Source organism: Lynx rufus, unplaced genomic scaffold, assembly GCF_022079265.1.
Source record: "Lynx rufus isolate CCGP_SWC_20201006 ecotype Redwood Valley unplaced genomic scaffold, mLynRuf1.p SCAF_2, whole genome shotgun sequence".
Taxonomy (NCBI): Eukaryota; Metazoa; Chordata; class Mammalia; order Carnivora; family Felidae; genus Lynx; species Lynx rufus.
This window is the reverse complement of record NW_025814834.1, coordinates 56190269-56213006: the sequence shown is the minus strand read 5'-3', so window position 1 is coordinate 56213006 and position 22738 is coordinate 56190269. Positions and strand designations below refer to the sequence as shown.

Genomic DNA, 22738 nt, shown 5'->3' with positions numbered 1-22738 from the left:
AGCACCATTAACTTCCTTACTTTGCTTACAATTGATTTGTCATGTCTAAGACATCTTCTTATATACTTACTCAAGAAGTGGACCCCATTTTAATGTGTCAAATACTGTATGATCTCTTATACATAAAATCTAGAAAAAAAATATTAAAAAACTAAGTTCATAGATACAGAGAACAGACTGGTGATTGCCAGAGACGGGGTGAAGGGTAAGAGAAAAAGGCAAACTTTTTGTTTTCAGGGGTGGAGGGGTAGAAGGAGCGGGTGAACTGTTGTTGTTTTTGTTTTTAGTTTAAATAAATTGAATTTTAAAAAAGGTATCACTTTTTTAAAATGAGTTTTTATTCTTGAAAAATTAAGTGGATTTAATTACTATAAATCTACTAGGTTTTTAGAATTTTTCTTGTTACCCATCATTACCTACCTGTTTATCAACATAGAAAACTTTTAAAAACTCTTCACCATTTTAGGGAATCCGTTAAGGTTTCTATCAGAATTGGAATAAATCTGTTATATTAGTTTGAGCAAGAATTCACAGATTTATTTACTTAGTTCAGGCATTCTAGAACATTTTAGGCACATTTTCCTAATGAGGTTATATATTTTCTTTTATGATTATTCTCAGATATTTTTCATTTTAATTTTATATGTAAGATCTCCTTTGAAAATGTTATTAAGAAGTTATAGTTGGTATGTAAGAGAAGAAATGGTCCCTGTTAGCTTTTACTTTTATCTACATCCTATATCTTGCTAATTCATTATGTTCTATTATTTTGGTATTTTTATTTGATTCTTTATTGCAGTTATGATTCTTACAAGTTATTTGCTATATTACATATCAATATGTCATTTCTACTGACACCATGGCATACTTTGAAATTAGGTATTTTCTGTAGTTTTGTTTATAACAACCTGAACAGGTATATTAAACATTCTTTTTGATTGACATGTGAAGTTCCAAAGCTCGATTTTTAGAGTTGGTATGTTTGAGCCCAGGTCAGAAGGACAAAAAGAGCAAAATGTTTTTGATTTACTGTTTCGCAGGTAAAGATTTATCTATCTATCTAAGTATATGTCTTTTTTTTTTTTATTTTGTAGTTTAAAGGATTTGATCCAAATCAGTTAACTGTTGCTACATTACTATTTGAGGGGGACCGTGAGAAGGTTCTTCAACATGAAAAACAAGTGTATGATATTGCTGCAAAATTTGGGTATGGCTCTAAGTTCATAATGCCAAGAGAATGTTAATCGAAAATTCTGGTATCTGTAAGCAGTTGTTAATGCACCCCTAAAGGATTAAATTTGTAGCAATATATGATAGTCAACTTAAAATGTTGTGTTGGTTACTTCCAAAATTTGCAGAAAATTTGATTGGTATGTAAGCATATATATTAGGATATATTAAATATTTTATTACATTTTCCCATTAATTTTATAATATTTGCTTTTGTTATGCTAGAGTAAAATATGAAAAAATTCAGTCATCTTACTATTTAATGGTAATCGTATATATATATAAAACATGTTATTAGTTTGTTTGTGAAAGGAAATTTTTTAAACAAAAGAATTTGATAAATTATCTATACTCCACCCCTTGTCACTTACTGTTTTCTGCTGGTATAAAGAAACAGAAAACATTTCACATATATAACCAACTGAATAATGACTGGGTGGTTTCTGTCTGTCTGCTTGATGGATTATGAGATTGATCGATGAGAACTGTAGTGAAAATGCCATTTATCAGGACTACATTTTTCCCTTCCCTTTTTAAATACGTAAACTAAGTTTCCTGGATACAAGTCGTTGTCGTCGTCGTCGTCTTCTTCTTCTTCTTCTTCTTCTTCTTCTTCTTCTTTTTCTTTTATTATAATTTCAGAGTTTAAAATATGTATGTATGCTTAATCTGAGTTCTTTGTAAATATTTACTTTAGTTTCCCTTTTTTGCTATTTATGAGAACAAATGAGCACTTAATTTGTAGCCTTGTGTTTTAGAATGCCTCACTTTTATATATTTTTCTCACTATGATATTCAGCTCTTTATTTTTAGGATTTTCTGAACTTTGTGTTTAAAGTGCAGAATTCTTAGAAAAAGATCTAATCTTTGGCTTAAGTTTTGATTTACTTTGGTACTGTGTTTGAGTATTGCAAATCAGCCTCTCAGTTTTATTCTTACCTTATTCTGAAATTGGCAAGTCGAATTAGTAAAAGATGAAATTCACTAATCTTTTACTTTTCCTCTCTCAGAGTACCTTTTTTGGGAATTAACTGATTTTTTTAACTAAATTAATTAAGAGTAATTGTGCCATAAAAATTCATTTAATAGCCAGAAGACTTAGATTTCAGGTTAATCTCTGAATTTATTTTTGAAATATACATGTACCTATTTTTTAGTTTCTAAGTTATGTGAAGTATATATATAATTTGATTTTTAAAACACTTTTCTTAAAATCCATGGTATTAGAAATAATTAAGGGGATTTAAATTAAAATCTTTTATATATAAATTAAATCTTTTAGTTTCTGTTATAGCCTTAAATATTAGAGGCTGAAACTTTTAAAAATTGTTTTTTATATATTGAAATATTTAATTGGGATGTCAAAATTATTCAGGAGCACTTGTAGGGAAATGGATGCTATAATATTTGAATTACTTTACATGAGGTTAAATTTGCTTAGTTTCACCTCAGTCCCCCCAGTGACCCTTCCTGCCTCCAGCATACACACCAACACATGCATACAGATGCAGAGAAATTCCACTTTGTAGTACCTCTAATTGTAATTAAAATTCAGAGTAGCCAACAAAATCATTACTAGTTAGTAATGTGCTACGTTTCCTCTTGGACTGGGGTAGGATGATGACAAAATGCCTTTTTGTGTGAGGTAAGATGTAATTCTTCAACTGTCTCTTCTTGGACATCACTGTTGATGCCTGGTATATACTAGACACTTAATTGAACATTTGTTGAAAGAATTAATGAAACTGAATGTCATTCCCTGACATTTTAAATTCTATTTCATTTATGTCTAACTGCTGTGCCACCCTTAAAAGAGCATATTTTAATCTTTAGGTATTTATTAGAGCCATTTTGTCAGTTTTAAGTTGAGCCACCAACTGTCATGAACTCCCTTGTCATGTAATGTAAGTCTTGTTTTTCTCAAGTGATTCCAGACATTTACAACTTAAAAGTAAGAATGAACTTCTTTAAGGTGAATCCAGGTCTTTCTGGATACGGATAGTGAAGCCCCAGAACTCTTGATTTAATTCCAGCAATTTGTTTATACCAAACAAAACTTATATCAAATTCATCCATTAAAAATAGGTTATAGTAAATGAGATACCTATTTAAAGCAGGGGCAAAGCATTAAAACTCAGACTCTGATTGAGGTCTCATTTTTTTTGCTATTGTTATTTGCTACTTACTAGTTATGTTATAATTATAATTTCTTAATATGCTTTCATCCTGTCTTCCTTCATTTAGATTGCAGAAATCTTCTGTATTGATAATCCAGGCTGTAATTAGATGGCTTAGGGCTATTTTGATTTTGATTTGATACTTGGAAATATCTCCATGTAGTTTTCTAGCACTCTTGGTTTTCCTCATGTTTCTCTGTACACACTAGTTCTTGGTTCTAATCACTGAAATATTCAGAAATATTTTTCTTTTCTTTTTTTTTAACTTTTTTTTTTAATCTTTATTTTTGAGAGAGAGAGAGAGCACGAGCATGGGAAGAACAGAGAGACAGGGAGACACAGAATCCGAAGCAGGCCCCAGGCTCTGAGCTGTCAGCACAGAGCCCAACGTGGGGCTCGAACTCATGAACCGCGAGTCCATGACCTGAACTGAAGTTGGACACTCAACCCGCTGAGCCACCCAGACACCCCTATTTAATTTATTTTTTAAATTTGCATCCAAGTTAGTTAGCATATAGTGCAACAATGATTTCAGGAGTAGATTCCTTAATGCCCCTTACCTATTTAGCCCATCCCCCTCCCACAACCCCTCCAGTAACCCTCTGTTCTCCATATTTAAGTGTCTCTTATGTTTTTGTCCCCCTCCCTGTTTTTGTATTATTCTTGCTTCCTTTCCCTTGTGTTCATCTGTTTTGTATCTTAAAGTTCTCATATGAGTGTAGTCATACAATATTTGTCTTTTTGTGACTAATTTCACTTAGCATAATACTCTCTAGTTCCATCCACATAGTTGCAAATGGCAGGATTTCATTCTTTTTGATTGCCGAGTAAAACTCCATTGTATAGCTATACCACATCTTCTTTATTCATTCATCCATCGATGGACATTTGGGCTCTTTCCATATTTTGGCTATTGTTGATAGTGCTGCTCTAGACATTGGGGTGCATGTGCCCCTTCAAAACAGCATCCTTGTATCCTTTGGATAAATACCTAGTTGTGCAATTGCTGGGCCATAGGATAGTTCTATTTTTAATTTTTTGAGGAGCCTCCATACAGTTTTCCAGAGTGGCCGCACCAATTTGCATTCCCGCCAGCAGTGCAAGAGATATCCTCTTTCTCCACATCCTCACCAATATCTGTTGTTGCCCGAGTCATTAAGGTTAGCCATTCTGACAGGTGTGAGGTGATATCTCATTGTGGTTTTGATTCGTATTTCCCTGATGATGAGTGAAATTGAGCATTTTTTCATGTGTCAGTTGGCCATCTGGATGTCTTCTTGGGAGAAGTGTCTATTCAAGAAGATGTCTTTTGCCCATTTCTGCACTAGATGTTTTGTTTTTGGGTGTTGAGTTGGATAAATTCTTTATACATTTTGGATACTAACCCTTTATCTGATATGTCATTTGCAGATATCTTCTCCCATTCCGTTGGTTGCCTTTTAGTTTTGCTGATTGCTTCCTTCACCGTGCAGAAACTTTTTATTTTGATGACGTCCCAGTAGTTCATTTTTGCTTTTGTTTCCCCTGCCTCTGGAGACATGCTGAGTAAGAAGTTGCTGTGGCCAAGGTCAAAGAGGATCTCCTTGAGGATTTTGGTGGCTTCCTGTCTGACATTTAGGTCTTTAATCCATTTTGAGTTTATTTTTGTGTATGGTGTAAGAAAGTGGTCCAGGTTCATTTTTCTGCATGTCACTGTCCAGTTTTCCCAGCACCACTTACTGAAGAGACTGTGTTTATTCCATTGGATATTCTTTCCTGCTTTGTCAGAGATTAGTTGGCCATACGTTTGTGTGTCCATTTCTGGGTTCTCTATTCTGTTCCATTGATCTGAGTGTCTGTTTTTGTGCCAGTACCATACGGTCTTTATTATTACAGTTTTGTAATACAGCTTGGAAGTCCGTCAGACATATTTTTCTTACTTACGATGCCACTGGGCCAACCCTTGCTCCCCAATGATTTCTTCTACATAACTAGAAGGAGGAAAGTACCACTGAATTCCTTTCTGCTAAAGTTTCATAAGTTAGTTTAGCTCATGTATTTTATTTTGAATTAGGGCATTATTAATCTATCCTTTATTTTCTGTTCTTTAGTTTTATCCTCTGTTCTACCCCCTCATTAACTCTGAATTGATTGTTTTTAAATAAACTACTCCCAACAGTTTAGGACATTTTTATGTGTCATTTCAGCCATTTTCCTCCTTGTCTTCCACCCCTACCCTAACACTGTTAAATACCTTTGAATACATATGATCCAGTGGAAAAATAATAGGCAAATGTTGAGTAATCATACTTCGGTTGTTTATCTATGCTTGCTAGTAATATACTTTAACTTCTCTAAGAGCTAAACAGAATAAACATTCCCTGTCAGCAGTCATGACAGATGTACTGACATTTACCATAGAACTTAAGGTAATGTGTTATTGTTATTTTTAAAGTGTGTGCTTAAGTTGTTTAATGTAATTCAACATGAGAGTGATTAGGTTCACCAGATGGCTCTTTTATATAAAAAGATTGTCTCTCATTCCTCTTTCATTAGTCTTCCCAGCCCTTTCTCATGAAACAGGTTTAAATTTAAGAACCTTGTTAATTGATGTTTGAAATTTGCGACGGGGAGCAGAACGTAGGGAATCGATGTTGCTACTTTAACATAAAGCAGTTTGAATCTTCGTATACCTTTTTGGAGTGGCTGCTATGTAATTGGCAACTTAGAAGCATTTAATTTCAATGCCCTACTATTGTTTACATGTTGTATTTTAAGGCAATCCTGTCTAGAAGATGGAGTTCTGAAAGTTAAAAATGTAAGACAGAGAATAAGTGAGAAAGAAGTTACAAAAAGCTAAATTTGCAGGGAAACCTATGATTCAGAAAAGCAAGCCCAGAATGACTTTCCTTCTCCTTTGGGGTTTGTTTATTTATTTATTTATTATTATTATTATTATTATTAATTATTATTTTAATGTTTATTTATTTCTGAGACCGAGAGAGACAGAGCATGAGTGGGGGAGGGGCAGAGAGAGAGCGAGACACAGAATCCGAAGTAGGCTCCAGGCTCTGAGCTGTCAGCACAGAGCCTGACATGGGGCTCGAACTCACAAACCGTGAGATCATGACCTGAGCCGAAGTCGGTCGTTCAACTGACTGAGCCACCCAGGCGCCCCTGGGGTTTATGAATTTAGAATGGACATCAATTTCTTCCTGTTTGGGATAAGAAAATGCATGTTTCTGTGTGGTTTGTCACACTGAATTCCAAAGTGGAACTGAATTCCAAAGTGGAACTGCTCCACCCCTCCCTGCTCCAAGAGATTCTAGAAGAGTATCTAAGGAAAAATGGCTTGACCTGGAACTGCAAGAAGGACTTTTTCTCATCCGATATAAAAGAAGCCTACTAAAGGTTCATATCTGTTATTTCTCACCAAATATCCACTTAGAATGCACCTTCTCAAGGATTCCCAGCGCAGGTCTCTTGCACCATTTGCTAGTCTTCACTCTCTTTCTACCACTAGGCCCAGAATGAATTGTTCCTATTTCCCAGCTCAGTAGTGCTTTTTCTTTCTTGGACTCAGTATCTGACTGCTTTGTATCTATGTGAGGTATAGGCTCAGATATTTTCCTCCCCATGCTTGCCACAGCAATTTTCTGACTAGTTGCCTTTTTGTTTTGGAACTTTGACTTCCTACCTCTCACCTCAAATCCATTTGTATCCAACCCAGAATTATATTGTTGCTTTTTACTTTTCACTCGCAACTGCTTGACCTAGGTTCTGTCTTCTTTGCTCATTAACATTCTAGTAATACGAACAACCCCTCTTGTTTCATCTCTTTGCACCCCATCTCCAAGTGGTTCTAGACTAGAGCCGCTTCCATCAAGTGTTTGCCACTTCTCTGGGTGATACTGATTCGTGTGTATGCAGCTATAAGGATATCTGATTTGGCCTATACATCCTAGCCTACAGTTGCCTTACATTATTTGTATAGCACAAGGGCACATCTATGTTGTTCACTTACTATGTTTACTTACTGCCAAATCCAAGCAAAACTTCAGGGGAAGGAAGAACTTCACCATAGGTGTTAACTGAAGTAATAAGAAAAATGATTTTTCCGGAAGAGGTGTAACTAACAGAGGCTCAAGACCCGAGTCTCAGGCAACACCATGGTTAAGGGTTCAGCATACTGAGACAAAGGAGGAGCAATTAGGGTACTGAGGGGAGAGGCATGGAAGTTAACCATCCATTATGACCCAAGAAAGTCACAGTTTTCTATCTGGTTTTATTGAGGGATTTTTTTTTTTGGTAGATACTTTGGGAGTTTGTGGTAAGTTTTCTTTAGTTGACTAAGAATAGTTAAAATTTAATTTCTGCCTGATGATGAAAACAAGCAAAATTAAAAGCTCTTTACTGAAGGTAGTAAAATCAATAATCATTTTTAGTCTTTTAACATAAGAATGACTTTCACAAAGCAAAGTGCTTGGACTGAATTATATGTTATATGGGATTAGTTCTAATTAGATCACCAAATATAATTTCTGTGGATAAAACTACTTTCAAATTGAAATGGATAGTTGATGTGTTCATAGTAATAAAACCTTACCTGTTTGGTACTTATCTGTATGCTGCTTCATAAACTTTAATATTTCTGTGTAAGTATGTTTTGTCATACTTTTCATATTTTCATAAACAGTGTGTCTAATACTTCATATACTATGTACCCAGGTATTCAGAAAACTTCTTGGTATTTGGAAGATATAGTCAATCATTATACATCTTTAAATATGAATAGGGCTATAGTAACACATGAATATATGGATAAAATATATGAATAAAATAAGTATTTTAAGTATCTTGGTATGCTTGTAAAGATTATTAAAGTTTACTTAAGCTTGTTTCTCATGGCTAGTTCTCTGTACTTTTGTCAATGTTGGTAGAAGTAGTTGAGTTCATGAGTCAGTTTTATTAGTTTGATGGATGCAAGTTTGAAATTAATGACCAAACTGAAATATTAAAAGTATCTTTAGGTTTTTGTTCTCCAAGCTTATTCTTTTGACAACTCTTTGATATATTTCTGATAAATTAGATTACAATAAAAATGAGATGCAGTATAATATATGTTAATCTGTTAAACAGTTACCTTGAGGTGTTATATTAGTTTGGTTATTTTTGTATATTTTTCATAAATATATATGAAATATATTAACAGTTTGTTCTTTAATTACAGTGGGTTGGCAATTGGAGAAGATAATGGACAGAGAGGTTATTTGCTGACCTATGTCATTGCGTATCTTCGAGTAAGTTATCTCATATTTTCTTGTCAGTTTATATTGCAAATAATCCTTTTTCTTACTTTGAATGAATAAAAATATTTTCTTAAGTTTTAACCTAGTATGATGTAGCACATCATTTGACATGAATGTAGGACTAGCTACAAACCTTCAGAATCCCAATTAAATCTTCCATATATTGCTTTTGAGGAATTTGAAGATTATATAGATCATTCTCCTCTTTAAAAGAATGGTGACTTTCTCTGTCTGGAAGTTGAACATGCCATTCCTAACATTGCTTGGTTAGAATCGAGCTGTCTTATTTAGCACCATTTCTCACTTGATTCATAATCAAGTTTTAAATATGTATAATCTTTCTTTAACTCATTAAAAATTGGTATTTAACTTGATTCTAAGTAGTAGTTGGTTCACTGGTGATGATTACTATGTAGAATTAAAGAAATAATTTGTCTGTATTTGGGCTCTAAAATTTTTCTAATTCCACATTTTCTACTTGTGAGAAACTTTATTAGTCCAAGAGTCTACTATACTTGTTGATATGAAAGTATTCTTTCAAAAGTTTATTTACTTATTTTGTTTTTCTACTTTGGCTGTAATAAACTCAAGTTTCTTAGTTGTTTTCTGCTATTGTTAGGGTTATATTTTTTAAATATTGCTTGTTTATGTAATTTGAAAGGTCTTATTTTAAAACATCATTTCTCAGATATCCTATTGAGAATTTGACTTTCCCAAATACTGCATTTTCTAATTTTTCACTTGGAAATTGTTCTGAAGGAAATACTTACATAAACTTATATAAAACTTGTTTTTACTTCTCTAAAAAGCTTGAATTGTATTCTTATTTCAAAACTAATCTTAGGTAAGATCTAAATTTTAGGTTGCAGTGAATTTGAAGCATATGCATTTTTCTGGGCACTCCATTCCCCCACGCTGATAAGGGAAATTACATTTATTGTTTGTTTGCTATGTTAAAAATTGTAATTAAGAGATTTACAGATCATGAAAACTAATAGATGATTTTAGGTCTTATAATAATGTTTACCTCCATAGACTGTTACTACCTCAGGGTCTCCCATAGTAAGCATTTTGGTTATCCACAAGTTTTTGTTTGTTGAGCATTTTCTAAGTATATTGACCATTTTCCCATATTACTAAATTCAGAATTCTAGAAAATGATGTGTAACTGTAACAAATACAGCTTACACACTGTTAAAACTGAATCAGAAGCAGTATTGAGATGGGAGGGATTGTTTTATTTTTTATTTTCCCAGTGCTTAATACCTTTGTCACCACATATGTGTTTACTGCGTAAATGAATGCACAAGAAAAAAGTGACACATTTTAGATCAGTAATTTGGGGATTTTTCCTGCCAACCAGTGGTAGAGTTGAAGTGAATCATTTTACTAGAAGTGAAAACTTAACATTTATTGATTTTTCTTCTTATAAAGTATTCTTTCTATCTTTGCATCTCTGGTGGCTTATGAATTGCTCTTTCCAGTTTTGATATTAAAACAGAATTGTATTCTGGGTATTATAAGTTACTTATATAAGCATTATATCTTATGTGTTATAAAATATATTTTCCTAGCAGAAGTGCTTCCAGATATCCTATCTTATTTAGTTACTACAAAGAGAGGCACTATATTTTCTAATTTGTTTTTTAAAGAAAAGTTGATTTCAGGAAAGGGAGATCTACCTTCTTCCTTTAGTCCCCCCTGCTCCTACTTTCCTGCTGCCCTGGTCCTTCCATCCTGATGACCACTTTTTAGTGTTGTTTAATTTACTATTTAGGCTCCAAAAAAAAAATGTGTTCTGCTAGTATCCTCTACATGTACATAGACAGTTCTCAGAGGCTCCATTCCTTGGAGAAATATTTGAGTTCCTGCCATGTATCAGGCACACTGCCTGGTGCCAGAGATACAAAAGAGAACAAGACAAAGTTCCTGTCCTCCTGGAGGTTGTAGCTCACACTCAAGGCCACTTTCCATTGCTTTTATGGGGTGGAGAGTAAAGAACAGTGGAGGTTAAATTAGAAACATGTGATATTAACAATTATGTGAAATACTAACAATATGACAGTATTCTTGATTCTTCTGCATCTGTTGTAATTTCTTGATTTTTGTGTCTTTTTTTTAATAGGACTTGGGTTTGGAATACTATGTATTAGGAGAGTCTTTTGAGACTTCTGCTCCTTGGGACAGGTAAAATATAATAAAATGTCTCATATTATGCTATAGGAGTTGTTGAAATAATATATCTTTGTGCACAAATATACAAATTTTAAAATTTTTATAAAGAAACATTGAAACAAGGTGATCACTTTTATTTATATTAACACCTTCATCAGAATGTCATATTTGCCAGCTTTTTTTTTTTATTTAGACAGATTTGTCCATGTCCCATAGAAGGAAGGTGTTATTGAAGTCTGTATTTTAAAGAATCTTAGTGAGCACTTAAGTGTCAGTCTATAGTTTTACTAGCTTTGATTTAAATTCTTAAATGCTTAATATGCTTGAAGGTTCTCTAGAACATCCCCCAAAATTATAAACCCAGTGTTAAACTTCTTTTGTAATGTATGATTTAGCTTTTGATTTTGGATGGTTACTATTAAGCAAGATCTTAACTTGTATTTAAGTGATTTCTAAAAGAAATCCAACTTAAGATATTATGTATAATTTCTATTTTTATGTTATGCACATACACATATACACAAATGTTGGTATACAAATATTGGTTAGGGAATTAATAATAAAAACCGAGGAGGAAATGTGAAGTGGTTTTATTAAAAATGGACTCATGAGGGGCGCCTGGGTGGCTCAGTCAGTAACGCATCAGACTTTAGCTCAGGGCGTGATCTTGCGGTCCCTGAGTTCGAGCCCCACGTTGGGCTCTGTGCTGACAGCTTAGAGCCTGGAGCCTGTTTCAGATTCTGTGTCTCCCTCTCTCTGACCCTCCCCCATTCGTGCTCTGTCTCTCTCTGTCTCAAAAATAAATAAACGTTAAAAAAAAAAATTTTTTTTTTAAATGGACTCATGAGTTAACTCAGTAATAAAAGCTGTTAAGATTGTTAGTACATTTTTATTCTGGCATGCCTTACATTTTATGTTTTCTTTATAAAATTTACAAATTAGGGGCGCCTGGGTGGCGCAGTCGGTTAAGCGTCCGACTTCAGCCAGGTCACGATCTCGCGGTCTGTGAGTTCGAGCCCCGCGTCAGGCTCTGGGCTGATGGCTCAGAGCCTGGAGCCTGTTTCCGATTCTGTGTCTCCCTCTCTCTCTGCCCCTCCCCCATTCATGCTCTGTCTCTCTCTCTCCCAAAAATAAATAAACGTTGAAAAAAAAAATGTAAAAAAAAATAAAATTTACAAATTAAATCAATAATAAAGTACATGACAAATTCCCATGAATCTACCTTTTAGATATTACATATCTTGACATTTTTGTTCTACCCTAACTCTTTTTTTCCCTTCCCCAGATGACTTTTTACTTTCTGCATTCATTCTTTGTCTACTATGGGTTATGACTTTTGGTGCATTGATGTTCATATTCCATGCATTGTAAAACAACAGTTTATAGTATCAATCTGTTATTCACAATTTTTGATAACTAAATTTTAACAAGGTGATAAATCTTGTAAAGAAAAAAAATTATCAACTTACTGACATCTGACTGTTTTATACAGGTTATATATTTGGTTTCTTTTCAATTAAAACAACTTCATCAGCTAAAGTTTTCATAAATAAAATGAATGGAAAGCAGCTACATTCCTGATAGAAACTTTACTTGTTACCCATTTAACAAATTGTTTTTTCTCTCTAACATTTACCTAGGTAGAGACCATGTTTAGCAGAAACCCATGGAGTCAGAGTCTTCAAGTCTCACACGTTATTAGGTTGCTTAGCCTTTTCATGTATAAGTCTCTTAAGGGGGTTATTTGCCTTACTAGTTTTTGTGTATTTCTCAGTAGTCCTACCAAAATAACTGTATCTATTGAGTGCACAATGAATATTCTGAATAGACTCCTATAAATGAACTTGGGAATAATGTAAGAATGTAGCCTATAAAATTAGCTGTCTAAACAGTCTGAGTTGGAGATTTAAAGATTTTGGAGACATTAGCATGAGGCTTGTGATTAAAACCAAGGGAGTAGATACAAACCCTTATAGCTAGTATGGATGAAGAAAAAAAAGAGGACCTAAGAAGGAAGTCCAGGGAATCCCAAAATTTATTTTGTTTGGATATACAAACAAGAGCTAGCAAAAGAGAATAATATCTAGAGGATTTGGAGGAAAACCAGTGATATGAAAGAAGCCCAGGAAAATTTTTTTCAAGTAGGAAATTGTCAACAGGGTTAAATTTGCCAATAGGTCAGGTGAAAAGTTAAATGTATACACCGTTATGTTCATCTTACATAGAATGTTTGGTCCAAGTGGACTGTGTTGGCTTTTGTACAAGTTCTATGCCAGAATACTTCAAGAACTCCCCTCTGGGGGCACCTGGGTGTCTGAAGTCAGTTAAGCATTCAGCTCTTGATTTCTGCTCAAGTCATGATCCCATGACCATGACCAGAGCCCTGCATTGGGCTCTGTGCTGAGCGTAGAGACTACTTAAGATTCTCTCTCCTTCTTCCCCTTTCCCCCAGTCTCTCTCTCTCTCTCTCTCTCTCTCTCTCTCTCTCTCTGAAGTAAAAAAAAATTAAGAAAAAAAGAAGATCCTCTGTACAAATCATTTCTAGAAAGTATCCTATTAAGGGTTTTAACCATTTGGTCATGTTATTTGTCCCATCTCCTCCTCATTATTATTGTAAATTATCATATACTATTATGTAGCGCTTAAATTCCACTTTCTAGAGTCATGATAAAGAACTTATTTATAAATTTATAATATTCATTAATCCCTGTAGCTATTAAAGCTTACTTAGTAGGTTTTATTTGTGTTTGAAGTATTTGTTTTACAAGTTGGATTTTCAAAATAAAGACACAATAAATTCCAATAATCTAAATACTTTAGTAGGAGATATTTTAAAAACATGCATCCTTACCATTCCATAGGTGAGGCATAAATAACACCGATAAATTGTATTTGTCTACACTCTCATAGAATTAAGCACAATTTAACTGAAGAGAATTGTTTTTGTAAAATTAGAATTTATAAAACTTTCAGACACATATATTAAAAAAATAAAATTTGACATGCTAATAAAATAGCTAACAAACCATTAAACCCCTTTCCATATTTATGTTTTAACCATATATTCTTTGTTTTTATTGGAAATATGGATAACTTTAATGTGTCTTATAAAGCATAATCCATGTAAATGTTATGGTTTTTATCAAATTGGCTCTCACACAGTCAAATCAGTCTTTAGACTAGAGATGGCCCAGTCTTTTGTGCTTCTTTGTTACCTTTTCCATTCTCCTGATTCTAAACAGACTAAGATTTGAAACAGAATCAGCGTCAGTATGTTGTCAGGATGTTTATTGAAGAATTAGATGGCTTATATGTACCTTAGGAGTTTTATTTTCCAAATGAAACAATATATAGTAATAACAAAATATTACAGCTCACATTAAAAAATAGATTAATCTTTTGTCAGCCAAATCTTTTGTCTCTGCATCTCCAACCTAGAAGCTCTGATTGACATCTGTTTTCCATTTTAGAACTTTTTCCTGAGCATGTTCCCAAAGTATGAATGCATCACTATTAGCTCTCTTGCACTCCAAAATAGGGCCTTAAAAATTATATCAAAAACTAAACAACAAAAGAAATCAGATGCCTTTATATTTTAAAACAGTGGTATCTTGGAGTCAAAATTAAATGGTGAAATATAAATAAAGTGTTCTAGTTAATAGTGATGTCCTGAAGTCAGTTTCTTAGTTTTGACAAATCTGTCATGGTTATATATTAACATTAGAGGAAACCAGGGAAAGAGGAACACTGTCTGTCTTTGTGACTTTCTGTATCTAAAATTATTTCAAGGGGAGCCTGGGTGGCTCAGTCGGTTGAGCGTCTGACTTTGGCTCAGGTCATGATCTTGCAGTCTATGAGTTGGAGCCCTGCATCAGGCTCTGTGCTGACAGCTCAGAACCTGGAGCCTTGTTCAGATTCTGTGTCTTCCTCTGTCTTTGCCCCTCCCCCACTCATGCTCTTTCTCAAAAAAATAAATAAACGTTAAAAATTTTAAAAAATAATAAAATTATTTCAAATAAAAATTTATTTAAAAGATAGAAAAAGGGGGCGCCTGGGTGGCGCAGTCGGTTAAGCATCTGACTTCAGCCAGGTCACGATCTCGCAGTCCGTGAGTTCGAGCCCCGCGTCAGGCTCTGGGCTGATGGCTCAGAGCCTGGAGCCTGTTTCCGATTCTGTGTCTCCCTCTCTCTCTGCCCCTCCCCCATTCATGCTCTGTCTCTCTCTGTCCCAAAAATAAATAAATGTTGAAAAAAAAAAAGATAGAAAAAGGATTAATATTATTAAATATTATCAATCCCCCCATTCCCTTTATGAACTATTTCTTACTTATCTGTTTTCACTGACTCTTAATACCAGTCTAGCACAGCTTTATACATTGCTGACATCCAGTTAACGTCCAGTAAGTCTTTGTTAAAGTAGATTTTAGCTCAGAGCTTGACAAAAGGCTATTGAACATTTGGTATAACCTCACGATTATTGACTAAATTATTTTTATATTAAGGGAAATATCTTAGACATGGACACAGATTGGTATTTCTGTAAACCCAGAATTGAATTTTCATTAACATGTTCATTATAGCTTTTTAAAAAAGCTTTTAAAATCTTGTGATTAAATTAATTGTGAAATTGGGTTTACCTAAGTGTAGGAAACTGCCTTCAGGAAGCTTGAGTGTGCTCTTCTGACTTCTGTCTTTTCTATGGCAAAAAAAGGGAGAACTTTGCCCCTTTGAAGCTATGAATGGAAGACTCAATTTGAATGATCAACGCTCTTGTTCATTCTTGACAGAATAAGTATGAAAGTTTCTTAGAATTTCTGACTTGAAGGATGCCAGGTAAACTAACATTTGTTAGAATTTTGTAATTTATTTGAAAACTTAATATTGTATTCAATTTTGTTTTCTAGGGTTGTGGATCTCTGTAGAAATGTAAAAGAACGAATAACAAGGGAATGCAAAGAGAAGGGTGTTCAGTTTGCTCCTCTTTCTACATGCAGGTGAGGTTTTTTGTTGTTGTTGCTCTTTTACTGCTTATTCTGGGAGGAAAATATATTTTAATTAATGGAGAAATGTAATTCACGCCACCAGAAGAATAGCTTCAGTCTGTTCCATTTAGCAAGCTTTCCTTTCCTAAACTTCACTTTTGCCACCTTCTTAGGGTTGTGCCACTAGGGTTTTAGAGCAGTCCTGAGCCCTTTAGGAGTAGAATACCCTTCCAGAAGTGAGCCTTCTACCCCTTCAGGACAGCAGGACAGTGAAAAGCCAAACCTTGGAGCCCCAGGAATAAGTAAAGGAGTGCCTTTTAATTCACTGAAATTATAAATCATGTATATATTCAGGAAACTATAATTTAATACATAGTCAACGTAGCCTTTTCTTCAATAGACAAAAAGCACTTTAACCACTTTATTAGTTACTGATTCAATGAATGGGCATGGAGTAAAGGAATGAGTAGAGCAAAATATGCAAATGAAGATTAACTCTTTGCTTTCAATAGATCTTTCCGCAGTAATGGAAATACTCATTATTTGTCCTGTCTGGTATTGGTGCCACAAGCCACATATGGCTGTGGGGCTGTCGAAATGTGGCTAGTGTGACCGTGGCACTGAATTGTAAATTTTATTTAATTTCTAATAATTTAAATTTAAAACACTGCATGTAGCTGGTATCTTCCATAGTGGACAGTTAACTGCAAATCTTGTCCTCTTTGTTAAATGGCAGCAGTCCAAAAGGAGGTTTTCTTGCGAAGGAGCACTTTGTATTCAATCACCTGATAATTAAAAGACCTGTATAAACACAAGAAGATTAAATGTATCAAGATTAAATCAAACATATGACTTATCTGTAAAGTTATAGAATTAATTGGAATGGAGAATAAAGGGAAATCAGGACAGATTATGTGAAGGGGATCTTTAAAGTAGATGGTTCAGTCATAATCTAGCACTTGAAAATTTATTAAACATTCTGTGTTGTATAACTGCTTCTTTTTTTTTTTTTTTTTCCCATGTGTCAGGGAAGGGGGTTTCAAGAATATAACTCAATTAATTTGTAGAAACAAAAAATTTTCAATATAAGCACAAATGCAAATTAAGTAATTTGGGAAATAATGTAATATCTTTATTGTTAAGTGCACCAGATGCTGACTCTGAAACAGCAGATATGCCTCACCAAAATGGCATTTCTGTGTATTTCTATTCATGATGCTTGTTCTGATTTGCCTGGGATCACTTAATCTCAGCCTAAGAGGGCAGACTTGGGCCTCTTCCAGCCCGAGAACCAGGCCTTGTTGGCCTACTGTATTACTGTGGCAACTGCCTGCTTAGTTTTTGAATTTCTTTGTTTTGTAATACTCTATGTGTCTGAAAAGTGAAAGCACTGTTTTGCTGTTTATTAAGAATTTAATCCCTTTGCGCTCTAAGTTGATTATTAGTAAAGCAGTGGTAATACCATCTACTCGATGAGACTCTTGTGAGAATGAATTGAGAAAGCATATGAAGGGCTGTATGAATGTCATTTTATTATTGTGAGGTCATTACATTAAACTTGAGGTAGACAACCTATACTAGAGCTAGTAAAGGAAATCTGAATATTTTTCTTCTCCAATGACAAATCCTCATGAAGGTATCCAATTCTTAAGTCTTTGATATTTTCATATAGCATGATAATTTGCATGTATTTGCTTTGCAAGACCAGAAATGTTTCTATATTCTTCAAACTGCTGTCTCTTCTGATTTTTTTTTTCTTCTATCTTTTACACCCTCATCTTGTACTTCCCTAGTACCATATTGTGTTTCTTAGTTCTACTTATTGCCCCCATTGGGACAGATACCTTTTAGAATTTGCTAAATTTTTGTGCTTCCATTGGAGTAAGAGAGCAAAACTCTAACAAATGTGAGGAAATCATCTTTCGTATACATTAACTGTTCATGTCAACCAGAAGGATCTCTTTGAAATTGTGTTTTTTGCTTCTGTGTGGGAGAGACAGTCAGGGTTTAAAGAAGTATATTTGAGGTTGAATCTGAGAATATGTAAGCTAAAAATGTGGACTTAGAGATTATTGACTGGTCGTTTGATATATCTGAAGGATGAGAAAATAGGGGTCTTTTTTATGCTAAGTGAAATTAGTCAGAGAAAGACAAAAATCATATGACTTCACTCATATGAGGACTTTAAGAGACAAAACAGATGAATATAAGGAAGGGATACAAAAATAACATAAAAACAGGGAGTGGGACAAAAACATAAGAGACTCATAAATATGGAGAACAAACTGAGGGTTACTGGAGGGGTTGTGGGAGGGGGGATGGGCTAAATGGGTAAGGGGCACTAAGGAATCTACTCTTGAAATCATTGTTGCACTATATGCTAATTTGGATGTAAATTAAAAAAAAATAAAAAATAAAGCCAGTTAAAAAGAAAAAAAAGAAAAGAAAATAGGGGTCTTGTTCTGTACAAGAAAAAGCTTATAACTTGGTAATCCTACTGGTGGCTTAGGACTAATCTTGGAGAGAACCTTTCCAAATAAAGGTGTAAGAATGTACATGTTCTTTGTTTTTTTGTTTCTTTCTTTTTTAATTTGGAGATATATTTAAAAATAAACCTTTTATTTTAAAGTCTAAGAAAAAATTTTGTGTTTGTTTATTATGAACCCAAATTGATACTTAATTCTTCTTTTGACAGTCTAGTCTGTCAGGTCTCTTTACTATAGTTCAGAAAACAGATCAGGCCTAATAATCCAAGTCATTTGTAAAATTTGAAACGTTTTAAATAGTAGAATCTATTTTTGTGTAGCTGAGGATTTTTTAATTTTTTATTAAATAGCAATTTAACAGATTTTATCCCCACTTTCTCTTTCTGCCCTATCTCCCTGTTTATCTCTCCAGACTCCCCCCCTTCCATTATCAGAATATCATTATGATAAACCAGTACTTATTGAACATTATTGGGAAGTAAAATATTCTGCCTCAGGACACCTTCTATAACAACACAAGTCTTGGTTTTTCAGAAGGAGCTCATAAAGTCTAAATAAGGATCTTCATTATGTATTATAGGTAGATGGGCTTAGAGTAAATTTGAGATATGTCTTTTATTCAGTAGCTATTTTTTAAGAATGATTTTCTGATAAAAACTTATATACTCAGCTTTTATGGTCATTTTATAAAACCAAAATTTTGAATGTACACAGTCTAGTTATTTGAATGGTTTTAATAAATGGGAGCTTTAAATATAGTTCTTACATCTCATACTTGATAAAAACTAACATTTCACCAGAGTTTGATTTTAGTTTAGTTTGATTTGAGCTGCTTAATAGTGTGGCCAAGGAGGTTATTGTGTGTTGAGTATAAATGTTGAATGTGTGAAATCCATTTTGTAAACTAGTTTTTAAAAAGTTATTCCAAAACTGACTTGAAATAATTCTAACTCTCATTGAAATTGAAGATCCCAAGGAAAATAACTAGCTGTAGGGTGCATTTATTGAGTTCATTTATTTCATTTTCATTTATTAAAATGTATTTTGTATATTGGAAGATAAATTCTAACCCAAATTTTCCGAAGAAGTTTTATGGGAAGGAATTCCTAGCTAGTGTGTCTAACATAAGTAAAGTACTCCAAAAACCTGTTAGAAATTAAAGAATAATACTATGACTTTGGTAGCCATGCTATCACTTGTCCAGATGATTTTTGGAAGAGGTTGGTGTTAAGGGTCTTAAATGATAAAACTGATCTATTAAAAGGTGTTGGAATTGAGTCACTTTCTGAAGTACACCCAAATTGAGGTTTTCCCAAAAATGTTTTTGTATTATTTTTACTTTATCTTTTCTTGAGATACTGATCACTGAAGCTTTGTTGTGACTTTTAAAAGCCTGCTTATCGGGGCACCTGGGTGGCTCAGTCAGTTAAGCGGCCAACTTCGGCTCAGGTCATGATCTTGCAGTCCGTGAGTTCGAGCCCCGCGTCGGGCTGTGTGCTGACAGCTCAGAGCCTGGAGCCTGTTTCCGATTCTGTGTCTCCCTCTCTCTGACCCTCCCCTGTTCATGCTCTGTCTCTCCCTGTCTCAAAAATAAATAAAACGTTAAAACAATAAAAAAAAATAAAAGCCTGCTTATCTATTGAAAACAACTCTTTGGTATACATCCTGGATTTGTTGGAAGGTAGCAATGCTTTCTTAATATTGACTGCATTTTCTGTTTATTGATATTGATTCAAATATAAGTGATATATATTTTACTACTTGCTATAAATTTGTTTCATTCAGGTATCCTTTCAATTTATTTATATTTGGTTATTCCTAAATGATAGTGCCCTCATAGTTAGGATGGTTCTCCAGTTTTTCTTAAACTTTGTAAATCTGGTACTTAAAATGTAAACATTCAAGGGATCTTTTTTATGAGTGTGAATTAACACTAGAAGAAAAACACAGCTGGCAAATTGACAGTAGCATTGTTAAACAGTTCATTTCTTCTGTTCTGAGGCACCTAACATTTGGCCTAAAAGGCCATTAAAATTTTAGATTAGATTCTATTTGTATTGTTGTAGTAAAAAGAGTATTTCCTCTGTATTCTCTCCTTCTGTTAAATTAAATTCTTCGTAGGAACCTCTGTAAATTGCATTCACAGATTTGACTATGATTATTTTGGCACTCTTCTACATTTTTTCTCGAATGTTTATTTATTTATTTTGACAGAGAGAGCATGTGCACAAGCTGGGGAGGGACAGAGAAAGGGGGAGAGAGAATCCCAAACAGGCTCTGTGCTGACAGTGCAGAGCCCTACATGGGGCTTGATCTCATGAACTGTGAGATTATGACCTCGGCCAATATCAAAAGTCAGACACTTAACCGACTGAGCCACCCAGATGCCCCTGAGGCTCTCTTAAATGCTTCACCTAATTGCATTTGGAAAGCCCAGGTATATATCATATATATGATTTAATAATCTAATGTTCTTGATGTCTTTTGTAAACACACGTACAACATGCACACGTATGAGGCCCAGAGTGTAAAACCTTCAGAGACAGTACTTTAAAGCCATATTGCTGCATTTAATATGATCATTAAATTGTTTCCAAAGTCCTTAGTAATTATTAGTGTGAAGTTGGGGAAGATGCTTTATTTATTTTACCCAGCCTGATCATTTTTGATATTTGAACATTTCTCTTAATTTCTGAGTTTGAAGTTCTCATGCCTATTTCTGTTGACTCAACGAAGTTTAGAAGACTTATAATGCCCCATCTAGTCTGTTTGGGGCTTCTTTAACTTTGCTATCTATTTCATTTAAAAAAAAAAAAATCCTCTGAAGAGGTTGGTTGTTTCAGGCCAATTAGAGAAACATTTACATTGTTTTTAAAACTTTAAACTCTTTGGGTAATAATCCAGACTTACCTCAAAAAAGTTGTTAAAAACAGTACAAATAGTTCCTGTATTTCTTTCAGCCAGCCAATCTACATTCCTTCCATGGAATTAAGAAGGTGGGTAGAGAATGAGATTATGGTTTAAGCAAATCAGATGATTTTGCCTTTAAAGTTCTAGATGTTAAATCTGATTTCACTTAACTTAAAGCCTTCTGGGGATTGTCTGTTTGTTTTTTAGGGTGACGCAGACTTATGATGCAGGTGCATGTATCTATTTCTACTTTGCCTTTAACTACAGGGGAATAAGTGACCCACTGACTGTGTTTGAACAAACCGAGGTAATTTTGCATACATGAATATATTCTTACATTCTTTTATTAATTTAAATAAACTTTCCTATCAATTTATGAATTTTAGTTCAACTCTGTTTAATCACTCCATGACTTACCTGGTTGATAGTCAATAGAAATTAGAAACATATTTGTTGCATTGAGTCGTATATTGACTTGTGAGTCTAAAATTAATATTATCTATAGATATTAGATTTAATATTCTAAAATTAATATTCTGTAACCTGTGATTCTTTGGTTGTTACTTACAATTTGTAAGACCGTGTTAAATAACAAAGGACTATAGGAATTCTTGATATCACTTTGGCAGTTCACCCATTTCCAGATGCTCGCTGCAGTTGAGGTCAGCAGCCCTAATGTTCTTGGTCTGTGTTGCTGTAATATCCTCATTCTGGGTTTATAATTGTTTGATTGTTATAGCTATACATAGACTATAGAGGTTCATTTGCTACTAGTTTCGTTACATTCCTTAACTGGCCTTAAGATTCCAGTTTTTATAAAGCCTTCTGTTTGCTGGTATTTCTTGTAAGTATGCCTAAAGTTGAAGAGACAGACTGGACTGGAGGAACTGGGAGGAGACTGAGGTTTGTTAAAACCTCAGGTGTCCTAGTGTTTAAACTAGTGTTTAAAACCTAGTGTCTTAATGTTATTGCATGCCTGCCAAAGGCAGCACCATGTGGTGATTTCAATGGCACACTTTTAGACTCAAAGCACAGACAGGGTTTGGTTGGCTCCCTCCTATGCCTCATCCCCCCCCTTTTTTTTACAGCTTTTTTGAGGTATATATTTGCAATACAAGTAACTGCACATATTTAAAGTGTACAATTTAATGAGTTTTGCATATGTATACACCCAAATCAAATATCACTCCAATTGAAATAATGAACATATCTGTCACCCTCAAAAGTTGGAGTACTTACTTCCCCATCAGCTTAGCCTTTCAGTGTTTTGGTTGACCTCTGGCTACTCAAAGGGCTGTATTCAAAGGCCCTGTACTACTATAAGAGTGAGATTATTCCTTTTTCCCCAATCCAAACTGCCATTCTCTAAGTACTACTAATTTCAAGTAATTGTTGCTTTGTTTAAAATCATTTGTTTAATTCAGTAATTTATTAAATTTAAAATAATGTTATTTAAAATAATTTGTTAGAAGGTACAACGCTAGCATATAT

General features: G+C 34.0%; 1 protein-coding gene across 1 annotated transcript in view; it reads left to right on the top strand.

The window, feature by feature from the left end:
* Nucleotides 1-22738, top strand: part of AGPS (alkylglycerone phosphate synthase) — a 150634-nt gene that overhangs the window by 112003 nt on the left and 15893 nt on the right. Inside the window, exons 14-18 of the mRNA XM_047084470.1 lie at nucleotides 1095-1207; nucleotides 8617-8686; nucleotides 10821-10882; nucleotides 15774-15863; nucleotides 21455-21554. Of these exons, the coding sequence (XP_046940426.1) occupies nucleotides 1095-1207; nucleotides 8617-8686; nucleotides 10821-10882; nucleotides 15774-15863; nucleotides 21455-21554 (435 nt within the window). The remainder of the gene's footprint in view (nucleotides 1-1094; nucleotides 1208-8616; nucleotides 8687-10820; nucleotides 10883-15773; nucleotides 15864-21454; nucleotides 21555-22738) is intronic.